At 39.3% G+C, this 25,017-nt stretch overlaps 1 protein-coding gene across 1 annotated transcript in view; it reads right to left on the minus strand.

The window, feature by feature from the left end:
- LOC128684683 (Na(+)/H(+) exchanger beta) overlaps positions 1-25,017 on the minus strand; it is a 270,795-nt gene that overhangs the window by 122,775 nt on the left and 123,003 nt on the right. The window contains exons 8-10 of the mRNA XM_070100239.1: positions 24,704-24,785; positions 11,677-11,759; positions 7,210-7,340 (exon numbers count right to left, since the gene is read on the minus strand). Coding sequence (XP_069956340.1) covers positions 7,210-7,340; positions 11,677-11,759; positions 24,704-24,785 — 296 coding nt within the window. The remainder of the gene's footprint in view (positions 1-7,209; positions 7,341-11,676; positions 11,760-24,703; positions 24,786-25,017) is intronic.

Raw genomic sequence — 25,017 nt, forward strand, 5'->3', positions numbered from 1 at the left:
AGTGTCTGTATACCAACAATGACTCAGAGCAATAAATACTGTCATTTAAAAGTGCTTTACAGTAACATTTTCTGAGATTATAAGAATGACTCAAGTGATAAACAAAATGACAGGTCTTTGAAGATAAAGGAACTGGAAAACCATTTGTATTTATCATTAGTATCTTAAATTGACTTATAACCACTAGTTTGTGGCATAAATAAACCAACCTGGATGCCGTCTTCAACACACTGAAGAGCACAGAGTTGTAGATACCAGCAGACCTACAGGCCAAAATACAGTGGTACCCAGAGTTTCGAACAGCTCTCAACTCGAACAATTATGTAAGCGTATTATTGTAAGTTCTTTTGTAAGTGTATTTTTTGGGTTTGAAACAGACTAATGTAATTTACATTATTCCTTTTGAGAACAAATTCGTTTTGTAACAGCACTCGAACAGCCTTTCGGAACAAATTATGGCCGAAACTCGAGGTACCACTGTACACTGAACACAAATAATCTGCACATAGAAGGATGAAACTTATGACAGCATTTCCAATTACGGATTGTGCCTTTCATTCAAAATATACTGTACAGTATATTTATTTTCATTAGGTGGGTTTTTGCACTATTAAGAATATATTAATGATAAGGTGTAATGAGAAAGATGAAATTTCCTTTATGTTCATCTCCATATGTGATAAAATAATCAATAACAAAACTTGCACATTTAAAAATAATTCTCTTAACCCTTTGACTGTTTCGGTCATATATATACGTCTTACGAGGTACCATGTTTGACCTATACATACTCAAATTCTAGCGGCTTCAAATCAAGCAGGAGAAAGCTGATAGGCCCACATGTGAGAGAATGGGTCTGTGTGGTCAGTGTGCACCATATAAAAAAAATAACTCCAACGTTTTTTTTCTCAATTAAAATGCCGACTTTGTAGTCTATTTTCATATACGTAGTATTTATGGTTGTATTCTCGTTTTCTTGGTCTTATTTGATAGAATGGAAAACATATTACAGAAATAGAGGTGGTTTGATTGGTTTTATTATAAAACCTGGAAATGGAGCTCAAAGTACGGGAAATGTTTAATTTTTGCCGATGTTCAAAAGTAAACATAAGATGTCATTGTCCAATACATGTCCAACTAGCCATTCTAATATGCAGTCATGAATGGGTTGACATTATTTGTACAATTACATATATATTACAGTATTGCAGTAGTTTGCATAACAGTAAATCTTCTATTTTTTGTTTGAATAAAAATTCAAAATAGAAAGCAAGAGTAATATCAGAGGGGCTTGGAGACATGACTGATTAACAAAGAAAATGTTATTTTAGAGCCAGGAATGTCTGCATTGTTCATTCTGGACCTTATTTTGAAATAGTCATATTTTTTAATTTTAGTGAAATTGGCCAAATTGCAAATTTCTGACCACGTTATTAGGTAGTTGAAATCAGTAAATGGGCAGTTTCTTGTATTCAATCGATAGAAAAAATGGAGTTCTAAAGAAATAGCTATGAGTTTGGTCGACTGGAACAATGGAATTAGCCGAAAATAGGGCTCAAAGTGGGCAAAATCGCCGATTTGTAAATTATCGCCGAGGTCGTTAGCTTCGCGAGAGCGTAATTCCATCTGTTTTCCTTCAAATTTCATTTTTTGGTGTCATTACAATTGGGAAAAGATTCTCTATTATTTCAGAAGAAAAAGTAATTTTTTTTTTTTTTAATTTTGCGACACCAGGAGACACCTCAGGATTGGGGGTTGTGACAGTCAAGGGGTTAAATATTAATTTAAGTACAGCATACAATATGAAAATATTTTGAAAAATATATTTTTTTTTAACGTGTCGGCCATCTCCCACTGAGGCAGGGTGACCCAAAAAAGAAAGAAAAACCCAAAAAGAAAGAACCCCCCCTAAAAAAAAAAAAAACTTTCATTATCATTCAATGCTTTCACCATCACTCATACACAATCACTATCTTTGCAGAGGCACCCAGATACAACAGTTTAGACAGCCACTCCAAACTGTCAATAACCCAAACCCCTCCTTTACAGTGCAAGCATTGTACTTCCCATTTTCAGAACTCAAGTCTGGCTAACCAGTTTCCCTGAATCCCTTCACAAAATTTTTACTTTGCTCACACTCCAACAGCTTGTCAGATCCCAAAAACCATTTGTCTCCATTCACTCCTATCTAACACGCTCACGGACGTTTGCTGGAAGTTCGAGCCCCTCGCCCACAAAACCTCCCTTACGACTTCCCTTCAGCCTTTTCGAGGATGACCCCTACCCTGCCTTCCTTTCCTTACAGATTTATATGCTCTCCATGTCATTCTACTTTGATCTATTCTACCTCGTTCCACTCTCTCTAAATGACCAAACAACCTCAACAACCCCTCTTCAGCCCTTTGACTAGTACTTTTAGTAACTCCACACCTCCTCCTAATTTCCACACTACGAATTCTCTGCATAATATTTACACCAGGACATCTCCACTGCCTCCAGCCGCCTCCTTGCTGCAGCACTGACACCCAAAGCTTCACACCCATACAAGAGTCTTGGTACCACTATACTTTCATACATTCCCTTCTTTGCCTCCATGGATAACATTTTTTGTCTCCACAGATACCTCAATGCACCTTTTGGCTTTTTTTCTTCATCAATTCTATGGTTAACCTCATCCTTCATAAACCCATCTGCTGACAAGTCAACTCCCAAATATCTGAAAACATTCACTTCTTCCAGACTCCCTCTCTCCAATGCAATATCCAATTTTTCTTTATCTAAATCGTTTGATACCCTCATCACCTTACTTTTATCTATGTTCACTTTCAACTTTCTACCTTTACACACTCCCAAACTCGTCCACTACCCTTTGCAACTTTTCTTTAGAATCTCCCAAAAGCACAGTATCATCAGCAGAAAGTAACTTTGTCAACTCCCATTTTGTATTTGATTCCCCATAATTTAACCCCAACCCTCTCCCCAACACCCTAGTATTTACTTCTTTCACAACCCCATCTATAAATATATTAAACAACCATGGTGAAATTACACATCCCTGTCTAAGACTTACTTTTACTGGGAAGTAATCTCCCTCTCTCCTACACACCCTAACCTGAGCCTTACTATCCTCATAAAACCTCTCTACAGCATTTAGTAACTTACTACATATTCCATACATGTGCAACATCTGATACATTGTTCCCCTATCCACTATCACATGCCTTTTCTAAATCCATAAACGCAATGAAAACTTCCCTTCCTTTATGTAAATACTCTTCACATACATATACTATATGCTTCAATGTAAATACTTGATCTACACATCCCCTACCCAATCTAAAGCTTCCTTGTTCATCTGCAATCCTACTCTGTCTTACCTCTAATTCTTTCAATAATAACCCTACCATACACTTTACCTGGTATAGTCAGTAAACTTATTTCTCTATAATTTTTACAATCTCTTTTGTCCCCCATCCCTTTACATAAAGGAACTATATATTATATAATAAACACGATGCATAACATATAAATAAGATAAATACACCCCACAGTAGAATAAATAAACATAAATGTGAGCTGTGGTAGCAGATGACTTCCACAAGTGGTGATAATAACAATAGTCACCGAGTCTCATTAAATGTCGTATATTACGGTAATATACACATTTTCATTAATCCATCCATGATATTTTTTTCAAAATTATATAATAAACACGATGCATAACATATAAATAAGATAAATACACCCCACAGTAGAATAAATAAACATAAATGTGAGATGTGAGCAGACGACTTCCACAAGTGACGCCATAATAACAATAGTCACCGAGTCTCATTAAATGTCGTATATTACGGTAATATACACATTTTCATTAATCCATCCATGATATTTTTTTCAAAATTATATAATAAACACGATGCATAACATATAAATAAGATAAATACACCCCACAGTAGAATAAATAAACATAAATGTGAGCTGTGGTAGCAGACGACTTCTGCTCTCTGCCAATCCCTAGGTACCTTCCCCTCTTTCATACATTTATTAAACAAAAATATGAACCACTAACACTATATCTCCCCCTGCTTATAACATTTCTGTCATGATCCCATCAGTTCCAGCTGCTTTACCCCCTTTCATTCTACGTAATACCTCACGCACCTCCCCCCCCACTCACGTCCTGCTCTTTTTCACTCCTCAAAGATGTTATACCTCCCTGGCCAGTGCATGAAATTACTGCCTCCCTTTCTCCATTGACATTTAAAAGTTCCTCAAAATATTCCCGCCATCTACCCAATACCTCCATGTCCCCATCTACTAACTCCCCTACTCTGTTTTTAAATGACAAATCTATGTATTCCCTAGGCTTTCTTAAACCTGTTTATCTCACTAAAAAATTTTTTCTTATTTTCAGCAAAATTTCTTGACAGTGCCTTTCCCACTTATCATTTGCTCTCCTTTTGCACTCTCTTCACCTTTGTTTTACTCTCCATATACTCTGCCCTTGTATCATTTCTGCTTTGTAAAAAAAACTCTCATAAGCTACCTTTTTCTCATTTGTCACACCTTTCACTTCATCATTCCAGCAATCACTCCTCTTTCCTCCTGCACCCACCCTCCCATAGCCACAAACTTCTTCCTCACATTGTAATACAGGTCGGCCATCGCTAATCTGGCAATCAGTTATCTGGTTCCATCAGTAATCCGGCACTAATTTCGGATAGCATAATTTCAAATCCCATCATTATACTGACTCAGAAATTGTGCAAATGGTTGCAAATCTACAGCAGCAAGCCAGTAGAGGAGAAAGCAGTGATGAAAATGAGGAGATGTAGCCGAGTCTCCATTGATAGGTTAATTAGGTGTATTCTAACTTAACCACTCTTTAATCCGGCAAACTCACTAATCTGGCACACTACAGGTCCCAATGATGCCGGATTAGTGATGACCTACCTGTACTGCATTTTTAAAACTATCCCATCCCTCTTCAACCCTCCCCCACTACCTATACTTGCACTAGCCCACCTTTCTGCCAATAGTTGCATATATATCACCCTAACTTCCTCCTCCCTTAGTTTATAAACTTTCACCTCTCTCTTACTTGCTGTTGGCATTTTCCTTTTATCCCATCTACCTCTTACTTTAACTGTAGCTACAACTAAATAATGATCTGATATATCCAGTGCCCCTCTATAAACATGTACATCCTGAAGCCTACCCATCAATCTTTTATCCACCAATACATTACCTATATCATACCTTGTATACTTATTTATCCTCTTTTTCATAAAATATGTATTACTTATTACCAAACCTCTTTCTACACTTAGTTCAATTAAAGGCTCCCCATTTTCATTTACCCCTGGCACCCCAAATTTACCTACTACTCCCTCCACAACATTTTTATCCACTTTAGCACTGAAATCCCCAACCACAAGTACTTATTCACTTAATTCAAAACTCCCCATGCACTCACTCAACATTTCCCAAAATCTCTCTCTCCCCTCTACACTTTTCCTTTCTCCAGGTGCATAAACACTTACTATAATCCACTTTCACATCCAACCTTTATTTTACTCCACATAATCCTTGTATTTATACAATTATATTCCCTCTTTTCCTGCCATAACTTATCCTTTAACATCACAGCTACTCCTTCCTTAACTATAACTATTAAAAATCCCTGACCTAATCCTATTTATTTCTCTCCACTGAAATTCTCCTAACCCTTTCAGCTTTGTTTCACTTAAAGCCAGGACATCCAGCTTCTCATTCATAAGATCCACAATCATCTCTTTCTTATCATTCACACAACATCCACACACATTCAAATGTCCCACTTTTACAGTTTCTTCTTTTCTTTAAAAAGTAAGCTATATGGGAAAAGAGGTTACTAGCCCATTGCTCCCAGCATTTTAGTTGGCTTTTTGGCTTTTACAATATGCATGGCTTACGGGGAAAAGATTCTTATTCCATTTCCCCATGGATATGAAAGGAAAAGCAACAAGAACAAGAATTTTTTTTTTTAACAAGTTGGCCATCTCCCACCGAGGCAGGGTGACCCAAAAAGAAAAAATCCCCAAAAAGAAAATACTTTCATCATTCAACACTTTCACCTCACTCATACATAATCACTATTTTTGCAGAGGTGCCCAGAACACAACAGTTTAGAAGAATATACATATAAAGATACACAATATATCCCTCCAAACTGTCAATATCCCAAACCCCTCCTTTAAAGTGCAGGCATTGTACTTCCCAGGGAGGTACTACCGTCCTGCCAAGTGAGTGTAAAATGAGAGCCTGTAATTGTTTTACATGATGGTAGGATTGCTGGTGTCTTTTGTTTGTCTTATAAATATGGAAGATTACAGGTACGTCTTGCTACTTCTACTTACACTTAGGTCACATTACACATTCATGTACATGTTTATTTATACACACTCATCTGAGTTTTGTTTGATTTTATCTTAACCCTTAAACGGTCCAAACGTATATATACACTCTCTTGCACAGCGCCCCAAACATATATATACGTTTCCTTTGTCATTCATTCAACATTGGCACGTTAGGCCTGAGTTACCTGGACATGACAGAATGGGTGTGTGCATTCAGTGTGCACCATATGAAAAAAATTGGGGATGCCTGAGTACCAAATGCTCTTTTTTCCTATAAAAAATTTTTTTCTCAAAATATTTGGGGCACTACACACGTGAACGTATATATACGTTTGGACCGTTTAAGGGTTAATAGTTCTTGTTCTTATTACTTTTCCTTTTATATCCATGGGGAAGCAGAATAAGAATCTTTCCTCTGTAAGCCATGCGTGTTGTAAAAGTCAACTAAAATGCCGGGAACAATCGGCTAGTAGCCCCTTTTCCTGTAAAGATTACTAAAAAGAACAAGAACTATTAAGATAAAATCAAAGAAAACTCATCTGAGTATGTATACATAAACGTATACATGCATGTGTAGTGTGACCTAAGTGTAAATAGAAGTAGCAAGACATACCTAAAATCTTGCATGTTTATGAGACAAAAAAAAGACACCAGCAATCCTACCATCATGCAAAACAAATATGTGTACAGGCTTCCATATTACACTCACTGGGTAGGACGGCAGTACCTCCCTGGGTGATTGCTTTCTACCAACCTACTACCATAAAAAAAAAGGAATTAAAAAAAAGCATTCTAGAACAGACAAACTCACCATTGAGGAGTGACTCGCCAAAGATGAGGAAGTAGAGGTCTTTATTTACCCCAAGCTCTTGAAAAATGGCCAGAACTGCCACTGGATCCACAGCAGAGATGAGAGAGGAGAATACTAAGCTCTCTGCAAATCTATGGGATAAAATATTTAGGAATCAGCAACAGTCTTGTTAATCAAAGGGAGCTACATATGGTAACATATATACAGTGGAACCACGGTTTCTGTGATTAATCCATTTGGAAAAGTCTGACGAAAACAGAATCATACGAAAACTGAAGCAATATTTCCCATAAGAAATAATGTAAATCCAATTAATCTATTCCAGACACCCAAAAATATTAACAAAAACTAAATTTTATAGAATAACTATAGTTTTACATACAGAAAACAATGAGAAATAAATATAAATGACTAATGAAATGGATAAATGAACATTTAATATCACTATTACCTTTATTGAAGACTCTTGTTGGCATATGGAAGATGTTGAGGAGGGGAGAGGGAGGAGGAGAGGTTATTGTTTGGAAGGGGAATCCCTGTCCATAAGGAATTTAGGTATCAAGGCCCTATTTGGGATTACTTCCCTTCTTTGTCTTTTACTGGCACTAGGACCAGCTTGAGAGTCACTGGACCCCTGTCGCACAAAAAAATCTGTCCAGAGATGTCTTTTTAAGATTTGCCTAAAATGGATAAGGCATTGTTATTGAACATGTTGCAGACACAGCTTGCAACAGCTTTGTTAGGGTGATATTTCTCCACAAAACTTTGGAACCCATTCCACTTTGCACATATGTCCTTAATGACTGAAGAAGGCACATTCTCCCCTCTCTCTTCCTCCTCCTCTGAAGGAATTTCCTCAGCTGCAGTTTGTTGCTATTCCAGTTGAAGGTCTTGCAGCTCTTCAATGGTTAGCTCTTCCCTGTAGTTGTCCACCAACTCTTCCACATCCTGGCCACTCACATCCAACCCCCATGGACTTCCCCAGACTCGATAGATTCCACAACAGGCGTAGGGTCGTCAGGGTCAGCCTCAAACTTTTCAAAATCTATCTCGAGGACACATTCTGGCCACAATTTTCTCAAAGCACAGTTCATCATCCTGGAAGTCACTCCCTCCCAAGCCTTTTCTTTAAGGCTTTTGCAAATGAGAATATTGAAGTGATTTCTCCAGAACTCTTAGGGTCAATTCAATGTCCGAGGTCACTTCAAAGCACCTTTGAAACAGTGCTTTGGTGTAGAATTTTTTAAGTTTGAAATGACCTGCTCGTCCATCGGCTGGATGAGCGGAGTGGTATTAGTGGGAAAGAACTTCACTGTGATGAAACTAAACACCTCCAACAATTGGTCTTCCAAGCCTTCTTCCCAACTTCTTTATCAAAGGGCAGGCACTCAGAACTTTCTTTGGCCCCATGGTGGCTTATTTAGCAGTCGCATTCAATAAACAAGCACAAAAAAATGGATTATTACAAAATGTTTCGGATGAGCGCGTGAGGTGATGCTCATTCAAAGAGAAACAAAGGTAGACTGAATCACAAATGCATGGGATGCTTTGTGTGGATGCTCGATTCTGGTAAATGAGTGGCAGAGTCATGCAGACAGGTGGACGAGTTTGGTATGGACCATTTTCAACTGTACCAAAACCGAGCGGATGTACAGAAACTGGGACAAAATTTTGAAAAAAAAAATCGTCATAAACCGAATCTTATGAAAACTAGGACACATGAAAACCAAGGTTTGACTGTACCTTGCTCTCAATTAACAATGATTTTTTATACCACAAATTTCAGTTCTGGAGATAGGAAATACAATACCTGCACTGTAAAGGAAGGGGGTTAAAATGCTACGGTTAAGAATCGTCTGAACTGTGATATTCACACCTCTGGCAAGATAGTGTCTGAATAAATAATAGTAGATGTATTTCTTTTTTTTTTTTTTTTTTTTTTTTTTTGGTCACCCTACCTCGGTGGAAGATGACCAGTGTGTTAAAAAAAAAACTGTCACATCACTGTTTTTCCAATCAAGCCTTCAAACAAGTGTCGTATTTTGTGTTAATAAGGTTAAGTCTGGAACTATCATGCGAGCAGACATAAATGAGACTGCTCGTTTATAAGTTGTTTTAACTTATTCTGGAAATTCAATAAGTTGTTGCATCATGACAACTCCCAAACACTCTTCAAGTGTTCCTACATGCAGAGATACCCCCAAATATCTGTTAATCTTTCGTGAAGCCCAGTTGCCAACCAGGTTTCATGAACTGGAAAGTAAATATTAAAGATGTAGAAGTACTGTAATGTCGAGAACCTTCATGGGGGGTACAAGGATGATTTGATGCTGGTAAAGGGTACTACTCCTAGGTAGTAGGCTAGTAGACAGCAACCACCCAGGGAGGTACTACTGTCCTGCCAAGTGAGTAAAACAAACTTGTAATTGCTTCACAGGTTCCATAAACATGCAAGTTTTCAGGTACATCTTGCTGCTTCTATTTACACTTAGGTCGCATTACACATGCATAGACAAGCATATATATACACATACCCCTCTGGGTTTTCTTCCATTTCTTTATTAGTTCTTGTTCTTGTTTATTTCCCCTTATCTCCATGGGGAAGTGGAACAGAATTCTTCCTCCGTATGCCACTAAAATGCCAGGAGCAAGGGGCTAATAACCCCTTCTCCTGTATACATTACTAAAGTTAAAGGGAGAAACTTCCGTTTTTCCTTTTGGGCCACCCTGCCTCAGTGTGATATGGCTGGTTTGTTGAAAGAAGAAAAAAAAAAAAGGGTACTACTGTTATCAAGAACCCTTCAATAGGGATACAGAGATGCCATGATGCTGGTAGAGTACTTGGTCAGAGGAATAGCAGCAGACATCTCTTTCCTTAATTCAAACCTAATTACCTCCCATTCCGTAGATGATTTATGACCTGACAAGTCCATCCCTGTGATACTATGATTTTTTTTTTTTTTTTAAACCCTCTCAGGGTTTCGGCCGTACTAGTATGGCTTACACCCCATGGTTTTTGACGTACGTACTAGTACGCCTAAATTCTAGCGCCCTCAAATCTAGTGAAAGCTGGTAGGCCTACATATGAAAGAATGGGTCTATGTGGTCAGTGTGCCCAGTATAAAAAAAAAATCCTGCAGCACACAGTGCGTAATGAGAAAAAAAAAAACTGACCGTGTTTTTGGATTAAAACAGTGACTTTGCACTGCATTTTCGTATGGTATTTATGGTTGTATTCTAGTTTTCCTGGTCTCATTTTATAGAATGGAAGACATATTACAGAAATTGAGATGCTTTTGACTGGTTTTACAATCAATAATACCTTTAAATTGAGCTCAAAGTAGCAGAAATGTTCGATTTTTACCAAAGTTCAACAGTAAACAAATCATGCCAAGCGTTCAATACACATCAACTGGTGAGTGTAATATTCTTTCACAAGTGCGCTGATATTATTTATACCATTTCTACACTAATGCAGTAGTCTGCATAACAGTAAATCTTCTATTTTTTGTAAGAATAAAAATTCAAAGTGGAAAGCCAAAGAAATATAAGAGGGGCCTGGGGATGTGACTAACGAACAGAGAACTTGTTATTTTAGTGCCAGGAATGTCTTTTTTGTTTATTCTGGACCCTATTCAGAAATTGGCATCTTTTGAAGTTTGTGTGAAATTGGCAAAATTGCTAAAATCTGACCACTGTATTGGATAGTTGAAATTGGTAAATGGGTGGTTTCTCGCATTCATTCAATAGAAAAAATGGAGTTCTAGCGAAATAGTTATGATTTTTGTTGACTAGTACACTGGAATTGGCCAAAAATCGAGCTCAAAGTGGGCAAAATCGCCGATGTGTAAACATTGTTGAGACCACTAACTTCGCGAGAGCATAATTCCGTAAGTTTTCCATCAAATTTCATACTTTTGGTGTCATTATGATCGGGAAAAGATTCTCTATCTTTTCCTAAGAAAAAAATAATCTTTTTTTTTTGAAATTTGGGCAACCCTGAGAACAAGTCTCGGAGAAGGCCTGGCGACCCTGAAAGGGTTAACAAGTCGGCCGTCTCCCACCGAGGCAGGGTGACCCAAAAAGAAAGAAAATCCCCCCCAAAAAAATACTTTCATCATCATTCAACACTTTCACCTCACCCACACATAATCACTTTTTTTGCAGAGGTGCCCAGAATACAACAGTTTAGAAGCATATATACGTATATACAAAACATATCCCTCCAAACTGCCAATATCCGGAACCCCTCCTTTAGAGTGCAGGCATTGTACTTCCTATTTCCAGGACTCAAGTCCGGCTATATAAAAATAACCAATTTCCCTGAATCCCTTCATTAAATATTACTCTGCTCACACTCTATGAATACATCATATAATACGAATACACATGTATAATAACAAAAATAATAAACAACTGGTCTGCTATCTTGGCATTATCACCCAACAATTTCAGACAAACACTTACGTAAAACTGATGTTTCCCATAGCACCAGCAACTTCCAGGCCATACAGTGAAGGACCTGAAATGATTATTACAGTGATTAAGGTCTAACAGTAATAACTTACAGTAAACCCTCAATTTAACTGACTAAAGGAGGAAACGGAAGACCAGTAATGGAGACTGTGGTGGAGAGCAGTAAGTGTGTTTTGCTGTGATCATAAAATCTGTAAAGAACAGGCCTTCTGAATGAATTAATTATGACAGTATTCTGTCATATATTTCTGAAAACTATTAAATTGAGGGCCATTAAATCGAGGGTTAGTTAAAATAATAGTAGTAGGTCAGCCATCACTAATCCGGCATCATTGGGACTTGTACAGTGCCGGATTAGCAAGTTTGCTGGATTACAGGGCGATTAGGTTAGAATACACTTATATTTTGGCCTTTCTTTGATTAGTTTATCTGCAGCATGTAAACATTCATCATTTCTTGTTACTTATAAAATTGCATTACTCTAGACCATGTCAAAAGTGCAGCAATCCCTGTTCAGTTTCCAGCAATTTGTAAGAAAGAAGCCCATGACTCTTGCCTTCAAAACTTGCCTTTTAACTGGCTGTCAAGATGCCGAAAAATGCTTAAAAAAAAAAAGGTCCTGAAGATAAAGACGTACAAACTATGCTATTTGCTCTTAAGTGCCTGCACACTGTAGTCAAAGCATAATAGTTTTACCATCTTATGAGCAAGAGATTGTAATAACTCACTACAATGGATACATTACAAACCTTTTCATGGAACATTGCTTCCATCAGGAAGCGGTTGCCTGACTTACATCATATTAGTGCAACCAAGAATATTGATGTCATCTGTTTGTAGGAATGTAGATTGAAAGATTGAGCACCTCCACCAAACTTGCTTAGATATGCAGCTTATAACCTAAGGTCAACCAACTGTTGTGTGATGTATGTCAGAAAGAACTTGCCACATTCACTCCTTTCCTTGCAGAGTCGAGTTAACATGCAGTATCATGGTGTCAAAGTATATGCAGGCGATTTTTCCATAAACATTTTTAATCTCTATGCCCCAGCGAACCAGCTTCGACCTGATGCTTTACCAGATCGCATCAATAGTGAACCTACCATCATTCTTGGAGATTTTAATGCCAGACATAAGAATATTGGTGGGTCTATAACAAACACCAATGGAACTAAACTAGTGAAATTGCTAAATGAGCATGATAATGTTAGAATTGTGAGCACTACTGAGCCTACTCACATATATGGTGGCATACTAGATCTGTGCCTTGGATTTAATACATCATATACGATGCATGACTCTGTCATTACCTGGAGTTTACCTGGAGAGAGTTCCGGGGGTCAACGCCCCCACGGCCCGGTCTGTGACCAGGCCTCCTGGTGGATCAGAGCCTGATCAACCAGGCTGTTGCTGCTGGCTGCATGCAAACCAATGTACGAGCCACAGCCCGGCTGGTCAGGAACCGACTTTAGGTGATTGTCCAGTGCCAGCTTGAAGACTGCCAGGGGTCTGTTGGTAATCCCCCTTATGTATGCTGGGAGGCAGTTGAACAGTCTCGGGCCCCTGACACTTATTGTATGGTCTCTTAACGTGCTAGTGACACCCCTGCTCTTCATTGGGGGGATGTTGCATCGTCTGCCAAGTCTTTTGCTTTCGTAGTGAGTGATTTTCGTGTGCAAGTTGGGTACTAGTCCCTCTAGGATTTTCCAGGTGTATATAATCATGTATCTCTCCCGCCTGCGTTCCAGGGAATACAGGTTCAGGAACCTCAAGCGCTCCCAGTAATTGAGGTGTTTTATCTCCGTTATGCGCACCATGAAGGTTCTCTGTACATTTTCTAGGTCGCCAATTTCACCTGCCTTGAAAGGTGCTGTTAGTGTGCAGTAATATTCCAGCCTAGATAGAACAAGTGACCTGAAGAGTTTCATTATGGGCTTGGCCTCCCTAGTTTTGAAGGTTCTCATTATCCATCCTGTCATTTTTCTAGCAGATGCGATTGATACAATGTTATGGTCCTTGAAGGTGAGATCCTCCGGCATGATCACTCCCAGGTCTTTGACGTTGGTGTTTCGCTCTATTTTGTGGCCAGAATTTGTTTTGTACTCTGATGAAGATTTAATTTCCTCGTGTTTACCGTATCTGAGTAATTGAAATTTCTCATCGTTGAACTTCATATTGTTTTCTGCAGCCCACTGAAAGATTCGGTTGATGTCAGCCTGGAGCCTTGCAGTGTCTGCAATGGAAGACACTGTCATGCAGATTCGGGTGTCATCTGCAAAGGAAGACACGGTGCTCTGGCTGACATCCTTGTCTATGTCGGATATGAGGATGAGGAACAAGATGGGAGCGAGTACTGTGCCTTGTGGAACACAGCTTTTCACAGTAGCTGCCTCGGACTTTACTCTGTTGATGACTACTCTCTGTGTTCTGTTAGTGAGGAAATTATAGATCCATCGACCGACTTTTCCTGTTATTCCTTTAGCACGCATTTTGTGTGCTATTACGCCATGGTCACACTCGTCGAAGGCTTTTGCAAAGTCTGTATATATTACATCTGCATTCTTTTTATCTTCTAATGCATTTAGGACCTTGTCGTAGTGATCCAATAGTTGAGACAGACAGGAGCGACCTGTTCTAAACCCATGTTGCCCTGGGTTGTGTAACTGATGGGTTTCTAGATGGGTGGTGATCTTGCTTCTTAGGACCCTTTCAAAGATTTTTATGATATGGGATGTTAGTGCTATCGGTCTGTAGTTCTTTGCTGTTGCTTTAAGATAAGATAAGATAAGATTTCGTTTGGACTTTTAATCCCCGGAGGGTTAGCCACCCAGGATAACCCAAGAAAGTCAGTGCGTCATCGAATACTGTCTAACTTATTTCCATTGGGGTCCTTAATCTTGTCCCCCAGGATGCGACCCACACCAGTCGACTAACACCCAGGTACCTATTTGCTGCTAGGTGAACAGGACAACAGGTGTAAGGAAACGTGTCGAAATGTTTCCACCCGCCGGGAATCGAACCCGGGCCCTCTGTGTGTGAAGCGGGAGCTTTAGCCACCAGGCCACCATGCCACCCCACCAGGCCACCAGGCCACTGCCCCCTTTGTGGAGTGGGGCTATGTCTGTTGTTTTTTAGTAACTGTGGGACGACCCCCGTGTCCATGCTCCTTCTCCATAGGATGGAAAAGGCTCGTGATAGGGGCTTCTTGCAGTTCTTGATGAACACGGAGTTCCATGAGTCTGGCCCTGGGGCAGAGTGCATGGGCATGTCATTTATCACCTGTTCGAAGTCATTTGGCATCAGGATAACATCGGATAGGCTTGTGTTAACCAAATCCTGTGGCTCTCATAAAAAATTAATTTTGATCTTCGACTCTCAGTCTGGTTAGCGGCTTGCTAAAAACTGAGTCATATTGGGACTTGAGTAGCTCACTCATTTCCTTGCTGTCATCTGTGTAGGACCCATCTTGTTTAAGTAGGGGCCCAATACAGGATGTTGTTCTCGACTTTGATTTGGCATAGGAGAAGAAATACTTTGGGTTTCTTTCGATTTCATTTATGGCTTCTAGTTCTTCCCGCGATTCCTGACTCCTATAAGATTTCTTTAGCTTGAGTTCGATGCTTGCTATTTCTCTGACCAGTGTCTCCCTACGCATTTCAGATATATTGACCTCTTTTAGCCGCTCTGTTATTCTTTTCCATCACCTGTAAAGGGAGCGCCTGTCTCTTTCTATTTTACATCTACTCCTCCTTTTTCTTAGAGGAATAAGCCTTGTGCATACATCGAGTGCCACCAAGTTAATCTGTTCTAGGCATACGTTGGGGTCTGTGTTGCTTAGTATATCTTCCCAGCTTATATCGGTTAGGACTTGGTTTACTTGGTCCCACTTTATGTTTTTGTTATTGAAGTTGAATTTGGTGAATGCTCCCTCATGACTAATCTCATTATGTCGGTCTGGGGCTCCGCGCATTCATGTCTGACCCTCAATTATGTTGTGATCTGAGTATATTGTTTTTGATATGGTGACATTTCTTATCAGATCATCATTGTTAGTGAAGATGAGGTCTAGTGTATTCTCCAGTCTAGTAGGCTCTATTATTTGCTGGTTTAAATTGAATTTTGTGCAGAGATTTAAAAGCTCGTGTGAGTGTGAGTTTTCATCAGAGCTGCCTCCTGGTGTTATTACTGCAACAATATTATTTGCTATATTCCTCCATTTTAGGTGCCTTAAGTTGAAATCCCCCAGGAGCAAGATGTTGGGTGCAGGAGCTGGAAGATTTTCCAGACAGTGGTCAATTTTTAACAGCTGTTCCTGGAATTGCTGGGATGTTGCATCCGGAGGCTTGTAGACTACCACAATGACTAGGTTTTGGTTCTCGACCTTTACTGCTAAAACTTCCACTACATCATTTGAGACATTTAGCAGTTCTGTGCAAACAAGTGACTCTGCAATGTACAGGCCAACCCCCCCTTTTGCCTGTTCACTCTGTCACATCTGTATAGGTAGTAACCTGGGATCCATATTTCGTTGTCCAAGTGATCCTTAATGTGGGTCTCAGTGAAAGCTGCGAACATTGCCTTTGCCTCTGCAAGCAGTCCACGGATGAAAGGTATTTTGTTGTTTGTTGCTGGCTTTAGACCCTGTATATTTGCATACTAGATCTGTGTCTTGGATTTAATACATCATATACGATGCATGACTCTGTCATAGTTGATGATCTTCTATCTGATCACTTCCCAAGACTAACAACTGTCAATCTTGATCACATCTCCAGCAATCAAGGAGCTAAATACAGAAGGAGGAAACTTATTCTCAAACCAGAACACAGAGACAACTTTATTAACCACTTGGATCAATGGTATAAGAATTACGAGCCCATTGGCACACAAAAATTTAATGATGACTTAATTACCACTATTGAGAGTGTTCTCACAGATCAAGGGGGCAGGAATAGGAAACAAAGACCCTCCACTATAAATAACAATAAAAACCAATGTAAATACTATAATGATCCACAGCTACGCAATCTAACACATGCAGCTAGGAGGATTGGTAAAGCATACCGTGAATGTAGAACTCCAGACCTGCTCAGAACGTTCCAAGCTGTACTAACAAATGCAAGGAATAGAAAGGAAGAACTTAGGCAACAGGAATGGGAACAGTTTGTTAGTGGATTAAATAGGTCCACCCCTTTGAGTTTGGCTTGGAAAGGTATAAATAAAATAACTAGGAAAAAGACTGGCAATGTTGCTCATCCCTTTCCTCTTGAAAAAGCAAATGGCCTCATAAATGACTGGTCCAAAACATCCAGGCATGAAAACCTTCCATCTCATATTAGAAAAAATTTAGAGAGTGCTTCTGAAGAAATGTTGAAACTGATTAATTTTATGAGCCAAAATATTGATGAGAGTGATTGCCTCTTTACCGAGTATGAATTAGATAATGCATTAACCAAAGGTCGAACAACTGCTTCAGGAGAGGATGGTATAACCTATGATATTCTCAGAACTCTAAGGCACGTGCCTGATAACCCTTTGTTGGCACTGTATAATCTCAGTTACATTGAGGGCGTTCTTCCTACTTCCTGGACCAATAGTCTCATTGTGCCTATCCCTAAGCCCCAATAGCCTAACACATTTAGGCCGATCTCCTTAACTAGTTGTCTTTGTAAAACTTTTGAAAGAATGATGCTTAACAGACTGTACTACAGAATCAGACACCAACTTTCCCCCTACCTCTATGGGTTCATGAAAGGTAAAAGTGTGCAGAACTGTATTTCCACCTTTCTCACTGCACACACCTCTACTAGTTTTACCACTTTTCTTGATCTAAAATCTGCATTTGATATTGCGAACAGAACCGTTATACTACATGAATTAGCCAAAATGAATATTGGTGGTAGCTTACTCTGCTGGATAATAGGATACCTGTCAAATAGAGTATCCTCTGTCCTTTACCAAGGCTTCAGAAGTGATTCTAAAGAAATGTCTTTAGGTACACCGCAGGGAGGAGTTCTTAGTCCCATGCTATTTAATATTCTGATTAATGCTCTCCTAAATGCTCTACCTGCCTCACCTAAACATATAGCTATAAGCTATGCTGATATCATGATCCATACAACAGGGCATAAGAAGATGAATACCATTCTTAGTGAAGTTCAAGCAATTTGTAATCGACTAGGCCTCATAATATTTTCCTCTAAAACAAAGATATTAACAAGCAAACGACATCCCCCACCCATCAATTTGCAGGGTGAAATCATTAGCTACGTTAAAACCTACAGATATCTTGGTGTAGATGTACCCTTTAACAAATCCACTATACCACAACTAAACAAGAAATGCAAAGCTAGGCTAAATGCTCTCAAAGCTGTTGCTGGCTACAATCCCAACTATGGTGCTAATGTGAGAATCGTGAGAATGATGTGCATAGCCTATGTTAGGTCCTTAATTGATTATGCTGCTCCCATGTTGATATTAGCTAGAGAAAGTTCTCTCCGACCCTTGGAGTTAATGCAAAATGAAGCTCTCAGGATTATTCTTGGCTGTCCCAGATCTACAAAAGTTCTTAACATGAGGAAGGAGCTTGGTATTTCTAGTATCAGTGATAGGATTGTTGAAATTAACACTGTACTCGGTATTAGAATGTTGAGAAACGAACCAGACACTGTCACAGTGAATCTTACCAAGTGTCTAGAGGTAAATACACACAGATCTAAATGGATTGTGAAAACGTGCAATTGCATTAAGTTTTATAACCTGCATGAACTGTATCACTGTAGGCAACAAGAGCATTTCACCCCTCCATGGAAGATGTGCTCATTTAATATCACATACCTACAAGTCCCTCCCAAGAAGCTCATTGCTAGTAATCCCTTCCTTAAATCTCTTGTTAGAGCAACTGCTCAAGAAGAAATTTTTCGCCTAGCTGGTAGTAATAAGTTATCACAAGTTATATACACTGATGGATCTAAACAAGAGTCTTCTGGCAGGGCTGCATCTGCTCTTGTTGCCACCTCCCTAGTTAAGAACGATAAATTTGTTGAGTTAGGCATAAGAATTAACAACTGGGCGTCTACACTGCAAACTGAATTGTTTGCAATCCTAATGGTGCTAAAGCTAACCTATGACACTGAGCTTGACTCTATCATCATTACTGATTCTATGTCATCATTAAAGGCTCTTGACTCATATAATGACTCCAACAACATGCTCATTGGAGAAGCCAGGTATAGATACTCAAAAATTAGGGACAAAGGAATTAATGTACAATTGCTATGGATCCCATCACACATTGGATTACTCCTTCATGATAAAGTTGATATGTTAGCCAAGAAGAGTACCCAGAAGGAGAATGTAGAATATAACTTTGGTATAACTGTGTCTAGCATTAGGAATAATATTAGGAGAGAAGTAAATAATGAAAATGATTGTTATAGGAATGCAGTTAGAAGCCTGAGTAGATCTATAACCCACTATGATAACATGAACGTAGATAAGTATGTTTATGGAGCAACTTGCAATGTGAACAGACTGACTGATGTTGTAGTGACCAGGCTTAGGCTTGGTTACAAGTACTTCTGGCAGTTTGGGAGACACACAGATGATCAAACTAAATGTAAATTATGTGATCAGGCATATGGAAAAGTGCTGACACAATCAGCAATCCCCACTCTTTCAGAGTTTAGACACTGCCCTTCCCAACTTCATGTTTAGAAAATCCAAAAAAGGATATCATCCTAAAGATTATTATTAACACTGGCCAATTCCCACCAAGGCAGGGTGGCCTGAAAAAGAAAAACTTTCACCATCATTCACTCCATCACTGTCTTGCCAGAAGGGTGCTTTACACTACAGTTTTTAAACTGCAACATTAACACCCCTCCTTCAGAGTGCAGGCACTGTACTTCCCATCTCCAGGACTCAAGTCCGGCCTGCCGGTTTCCCTGAATCCCTTCAAAAATGTTACTTTTCTCACACTCCAACAGCACATCAAGTATTAAAAACCATTTGTCTCCATTCACTCCTATCAAACACGCTCACGCATGCCTGCTGGAAGTCCAAGCCCCTTTACCCCCTCCCTCCAACCTTTCCTAGGTCGACCCCTACCCTGCCTTCCTTCCACTACAGACTGATACACTTTTGAAGTCATTCTGTTTCGCTCCATTCTCTCTACATGTCTGAACCACCTCAACAACCCTTCCTCAGCCCTCTGGACAACAGTTTTGGTAATCCCGCACCTCCTCCTAACTTCCAAACTACGAATTCTCTGCATTATATTCACACCACACATTGCCCTCAGACATGACATCTCCACTGCTTCCAGCCTTCTCCTCGCTACAACATTCATCACCCATGCTTAACACCCATATAAGTGTGTTGGCAAAACTATACTCTCATACATTCCCCTCTTTGCCTCCAAGGACAAAGTTCTTTGTCTCCACAGACTCCTAAGTGCATCGCTCACCCTTTTTCCCTCATCAATTCTATGATTCACCTCATCTTTCATAGACCCATCCGCTGACACGTCCACTCCCAAATATCTGAATACATTCACCTCCTCCATACTCTCTCCCTCCAATCTGATATCCAATCTTTCATCACCTAATCTTTTTGTTATCCTCATAACCTTACTCTTTCCTGTATTCACTTTTAATTTTCTTCTTTTGCATACCCTACCAAATTCATCCACCATCCTCTGCAACTTCTCTTCAGAATCTCCCAAGAGCACAGTGTCATCAGCAAAGAGCAGCTGTGACAACTCCCACTTTATGTGCGATTCTTTATCTTTTAACTCCATGCCTCTTGCCAAGACCCTCGCATTTACTTCTCTTACAACCCCATCTATAAATATATTAAACAACCACGGTGACATCACACATCCTTGTCTAAGGCCTACTTTTACTGGGAAATAATCTCCCTCTTTCCTACATACCCTAACTTGAGCCTCACTATCCTCGTAAAAACTCTTCACTGCTTTCAGTAACCTACCTCCTACACCATACACCTGCAACATCTGCCACATTTCCACCCTGTCATACACCTTTTCGAAATCCATAAATGCCACAAAAACCTCTTTAGCCTTATCTAAATACTGTTCACTTATATGTTTCACTGTAAACACCTGGTCCACACACCCCCTACCTTTCCTAAAGCCTCCTTGTTCATCTGCTATCCTATTCTCCGTCTTACTCTCAATTCTTTCAATAATAACTACCATACACTTTACCAGGTATACTCAACAGACTCATCCCCCTATAATTTTTGCACTCTCTTTTGTCCCCTTTGCCTTTATACAAAGGAACTATGCATGCTCTCTGCGAATCCCTAGGTACCTTACCCTCTTCCATACATTTATTAAATAATTGCACCAACCACTCCAAAACTATATCCCCACCTGCTTTTAACATTTCTATCTTTATCCCATCAATCCCAGCTGCCTTACCCCCTTTCCTAAAGATATTACTAAATAATAAAAAAATTTTTAATGGAGTGTATAAATGGTTATGTATCTTCTAATAAAGGCTAATGATGTCTAAACTGTGGTACCAGCAGTGTCTGGCAAGACAGTGATAGTGTGAATGATGGTGAACGTGCTTTTTCCGTCAGTGTGGCAGACAGCTATGTGTAAAAATTATTTGCCACAAGATAACTTAACAGATGTTGTTTTACAATGGAATTTTTTTACATACAAAAATTCTTAGTTATGCAATGCATTTCAGGCAATTAAACTTGAGGTATGTGACAATGATTAACTGAAAGTATTATTATTATTATAATCAAAAAAGAAGCGCTAAGCCACAAGGGCTATACAGCTAACTGAAAGTAGATTATGTGAATGCTAAAAAAAAAAAAAAAAAAAAAAAGTTAACGACTAATTTGTTTGAGGATGAGATTGACAATGCAATAACTGTTAAAAGTAATAAAACTTGGTTTATATATATAACAGGAATGTTAATGTGAGGGACACTGAGACAAAATAGTATCAATAGTTTTGTGAGGTTGGACACAGCTGAGAAAAGAAGTGTACTGGTAGTGTAATGGTATAAACAGTTTACTGGTATATACAAACAACCATCACCAACACCCACAAAAAAGCACAATTTTGTATGCCATGGTATAATAAATGAGCAGTAATGCAAACAAATAAATCAGTGAGTGAACAGAAGAGGGACCTGACCTCTCAATGCTTACATTCTTCTACTAGTGAACTACATCTCACCCTCTGACAGTATATAAGGCTCCATACTGTCACTTCAACTTCACACAGTTTCAGACTATGGAACAAATACTCTTCTCGAGGTTGACGGACTGACCACCTCAAAACTATGTCTTCAAGGCTGATGGACTGACTACACTGTCTTCACATCTCTACCGCGTCTACCAACTTTTCTGTACTCGACTGAAGAAGTCTACTGTGTAGATGAAAAGTTTCAGAATAAAGATACCTAAATGTTTTATATGTGTCTTACTTACAAACCTGTTCATACTTTATACCATTTTAATATTCAGAAAAAATATTGATGAAAATATTTTTTATAACCGTGTAAAAATAATAAATATAGGTAGTAGGTTGGTAGACAGCAACCGCCCAGGGAGGTACTACCGTCCTGCCAAGTGAGTGTAAAACGAAAGCCTGTAATTGTTTTACATGATGGTAGGATTGCTGGTGTCCTTTTTTCTGTCTCATTAACATGCAAGATTTCAGGTACGTCTTGCTACTTCTACTTACACTTAGGTCACACTACACATACATGTACAAGCACATATATACACACCCCTCTGGGTTTTCTTCTATTTTCTTTCTAGTTCTTATTCTTGTTTATTTCCTCTTATCTCCATGGGGAAGTGGAACAGAATTCTTCCTCCGTAAGCCATGCGTGTTGTAAGAGGCAACTAAAATGCCGGGAGCAAGGGGCTAGTAACCTCTTCTCCTGTATATATTACTAAATGTAAAAGGAGAAACTTTCGTTTTTCCTTTTGGGCCACCCCGCCTCGGTGGGATACGGCCGGTGTGTTGAAAGAAGAAGAAAAATAATAAACAAAAAAAGAATAGTACACAGATTGACAGGAGTAAAATGGGTAGACACATAAGAGGTGAAACACCTGAAAGCCAAACTGAACAAATTTAGGAAAAGGTAAAGAGAAAGTCAGGGAAATCTAGCATGTCTCTCTTTACCTTTACTTGCTTCTGTAACTAACTACAGTATAGTCTTGCTTAAACTGAAATGTAAGACTTTCAATACTAGTATTTGCAGTTACAATAAAGCTGGAGATATAGAATGATGGCTAAAGGTCTCGCTTCACACGGTGAGAGTCTGGGTTAGATTCCCAGCGAGGGTAGAAACCTTAAGCGTGTTTCTTTACAACGGCTGTCTATGTTCACCCATCAGTAAAATGGGTACCTGGGAGTTAGTCAACTGGTGTGGGTCACATCCTGGGACAAAACTGACCTAATTTGCCCGAAATGCTCTGCATAACAAGCGGCTTTCTATATATATTAGAATGTCATTGATGTCAGCTAGGCCTGTATACTTTGTACATGTACTTGTAGTTAATAAACATTTTTTTTTTTTTAACAAGTCGGCTGTCTCCCACTGAGGCAAGGTGACCCAAAAAGAAAGAAAATCCCCATAAAGAAAATACTTTCATCATTATTCAACTTTCACCTCACTCGCACATAATCACTGTTTTTGCAGAGGTGCTCAGAACACAACAGCTTAGAAGCATATACGTATAAAGATACACAACATATCTCTCCAAACTGCCAATATCCCAAACCACTCATAAAGAGTACAGGCATTGTACTTCCCATTTCCAGGACTCGAGTCCGGCTATATAAAAATAACTGGTTTCCCTGAATCCCTTCACTAAATATTACCCTGCTCACACTCCAACAGATCGTCAGGTCCCAAATACCATTCGTCTCCATTCACTCCTATTGAACATGCTCACGCACGCCTGCTGGAAGTCCAAGCCCCTCTCCCACAAAACCTCCCTTACCCCTTCCTTCCAACCTTTTCAAGGACAACCCCCTACCCCGCCTTCCTTCCCCTACAGATTTAAATGCTCTCCATGTCACTACTTTGATCCATTCTCTCTAAATGACCAAACCACCTCAACAACCCCTCTTCAGCCCTCTGACTAATACTTTTATTAACTCCACACCTCTTAATTTCCACACTCCGAATTTTCTGCATAATATTTACACCACACACTGTCCTTAGACAGGACATCTCCACTGCCTCCAACCGCCTCCTCGCTGCTGCATTCACAACCCAAGCTTCACACCCATACAAAAGTGTTGGTACTACTGTACTTTCATACATTCCTTTTTGCCTCCATAGATAATGTTTTTTGTCTCCACATATACCTCAACGCACCACTCACCTTTTTTTCCTCATCAATTCTATGATTAACCTCATCCTTCGTAAATCCATCTGCCGACACATCAACTCCCAAGTAGTATCTGAAAACATTCACTTCTTCCATACTCCTCCTTCCCAATTTAATATCCAATTTTTCTTTATCTAAATCATTTGATACCCTCATCACCTTACTCTTTTCTATGTTCACTTTCAACTTTCTACCTTTACACACACTCCGAAACTCGTCAACTATTATTAATACAAGGCTTCATGAAAACTGGACTGCCACAGTAATTTTTTTTTCAACAAACCAGCCATTTCCCACAAAAGCAGGGTGACCCAATAAATAAGAAACAAAAGCTTTTCTTCTTTTCACATCTAGTAATGTATACAGGAGAAGGGGTTACTAGCCCCTTGCTCCCGGCATTTCAGTCCCCTCTTACAACATGCATGGCTTATGGAGGAAGAATTCTGCCACTAAATTACTTTTTAACATGCTGGCCATCTCCCACTGTGGTAGGGTGACCTGAAAAAAGAAACACTTTCACCATCATTCACACTATCACTGCCTTGCCAGAGGCATGCAGATATGACAGTACATAACTAGAAGAAAATACTGCAGGGTTGGGCAGCTTACAAGAAGCACTTACAATGACTGCAAAGACGAGCACTGTGCCCAGGTTATCGAAAAAGGCTCGGTCATGGAGGGAGTAGGCAGAGTCCAGGATAATACTGAGGGGGACAAGAGATTTATTAAAGAATAAAAAGGCAAAATACCGTGACTGGAACAATACACAAATAACCTGCACATAGGAGAAAGAAACTTTAACTATGTTTTGGACAAACTTGGACCACTGACTAGTCTCGCACACTAGTTAATAATCCAAGTCAGACCAAAACATCAACATAAGTGTCTTTCTCCCATGTGCAGGTTATTTGTGTAGAGATTTATTAATGATACATT

The sequence above is a fragment of the Cherax quadricarinatus genome, chromosome 5 (genome assembly GCF_038502225.1).
Source record: "Cherax quadricarinatus isolate ZL_2023a chromosome 5, ASM3850222v1, whole genome shotgun sequence".
Lineage (NCBI taxonomy): Eukaryota > Metazoa > Arthropoda > Malacostraca > Decapoda > Parastacidae > Cherax > Cherax quadricarinatus.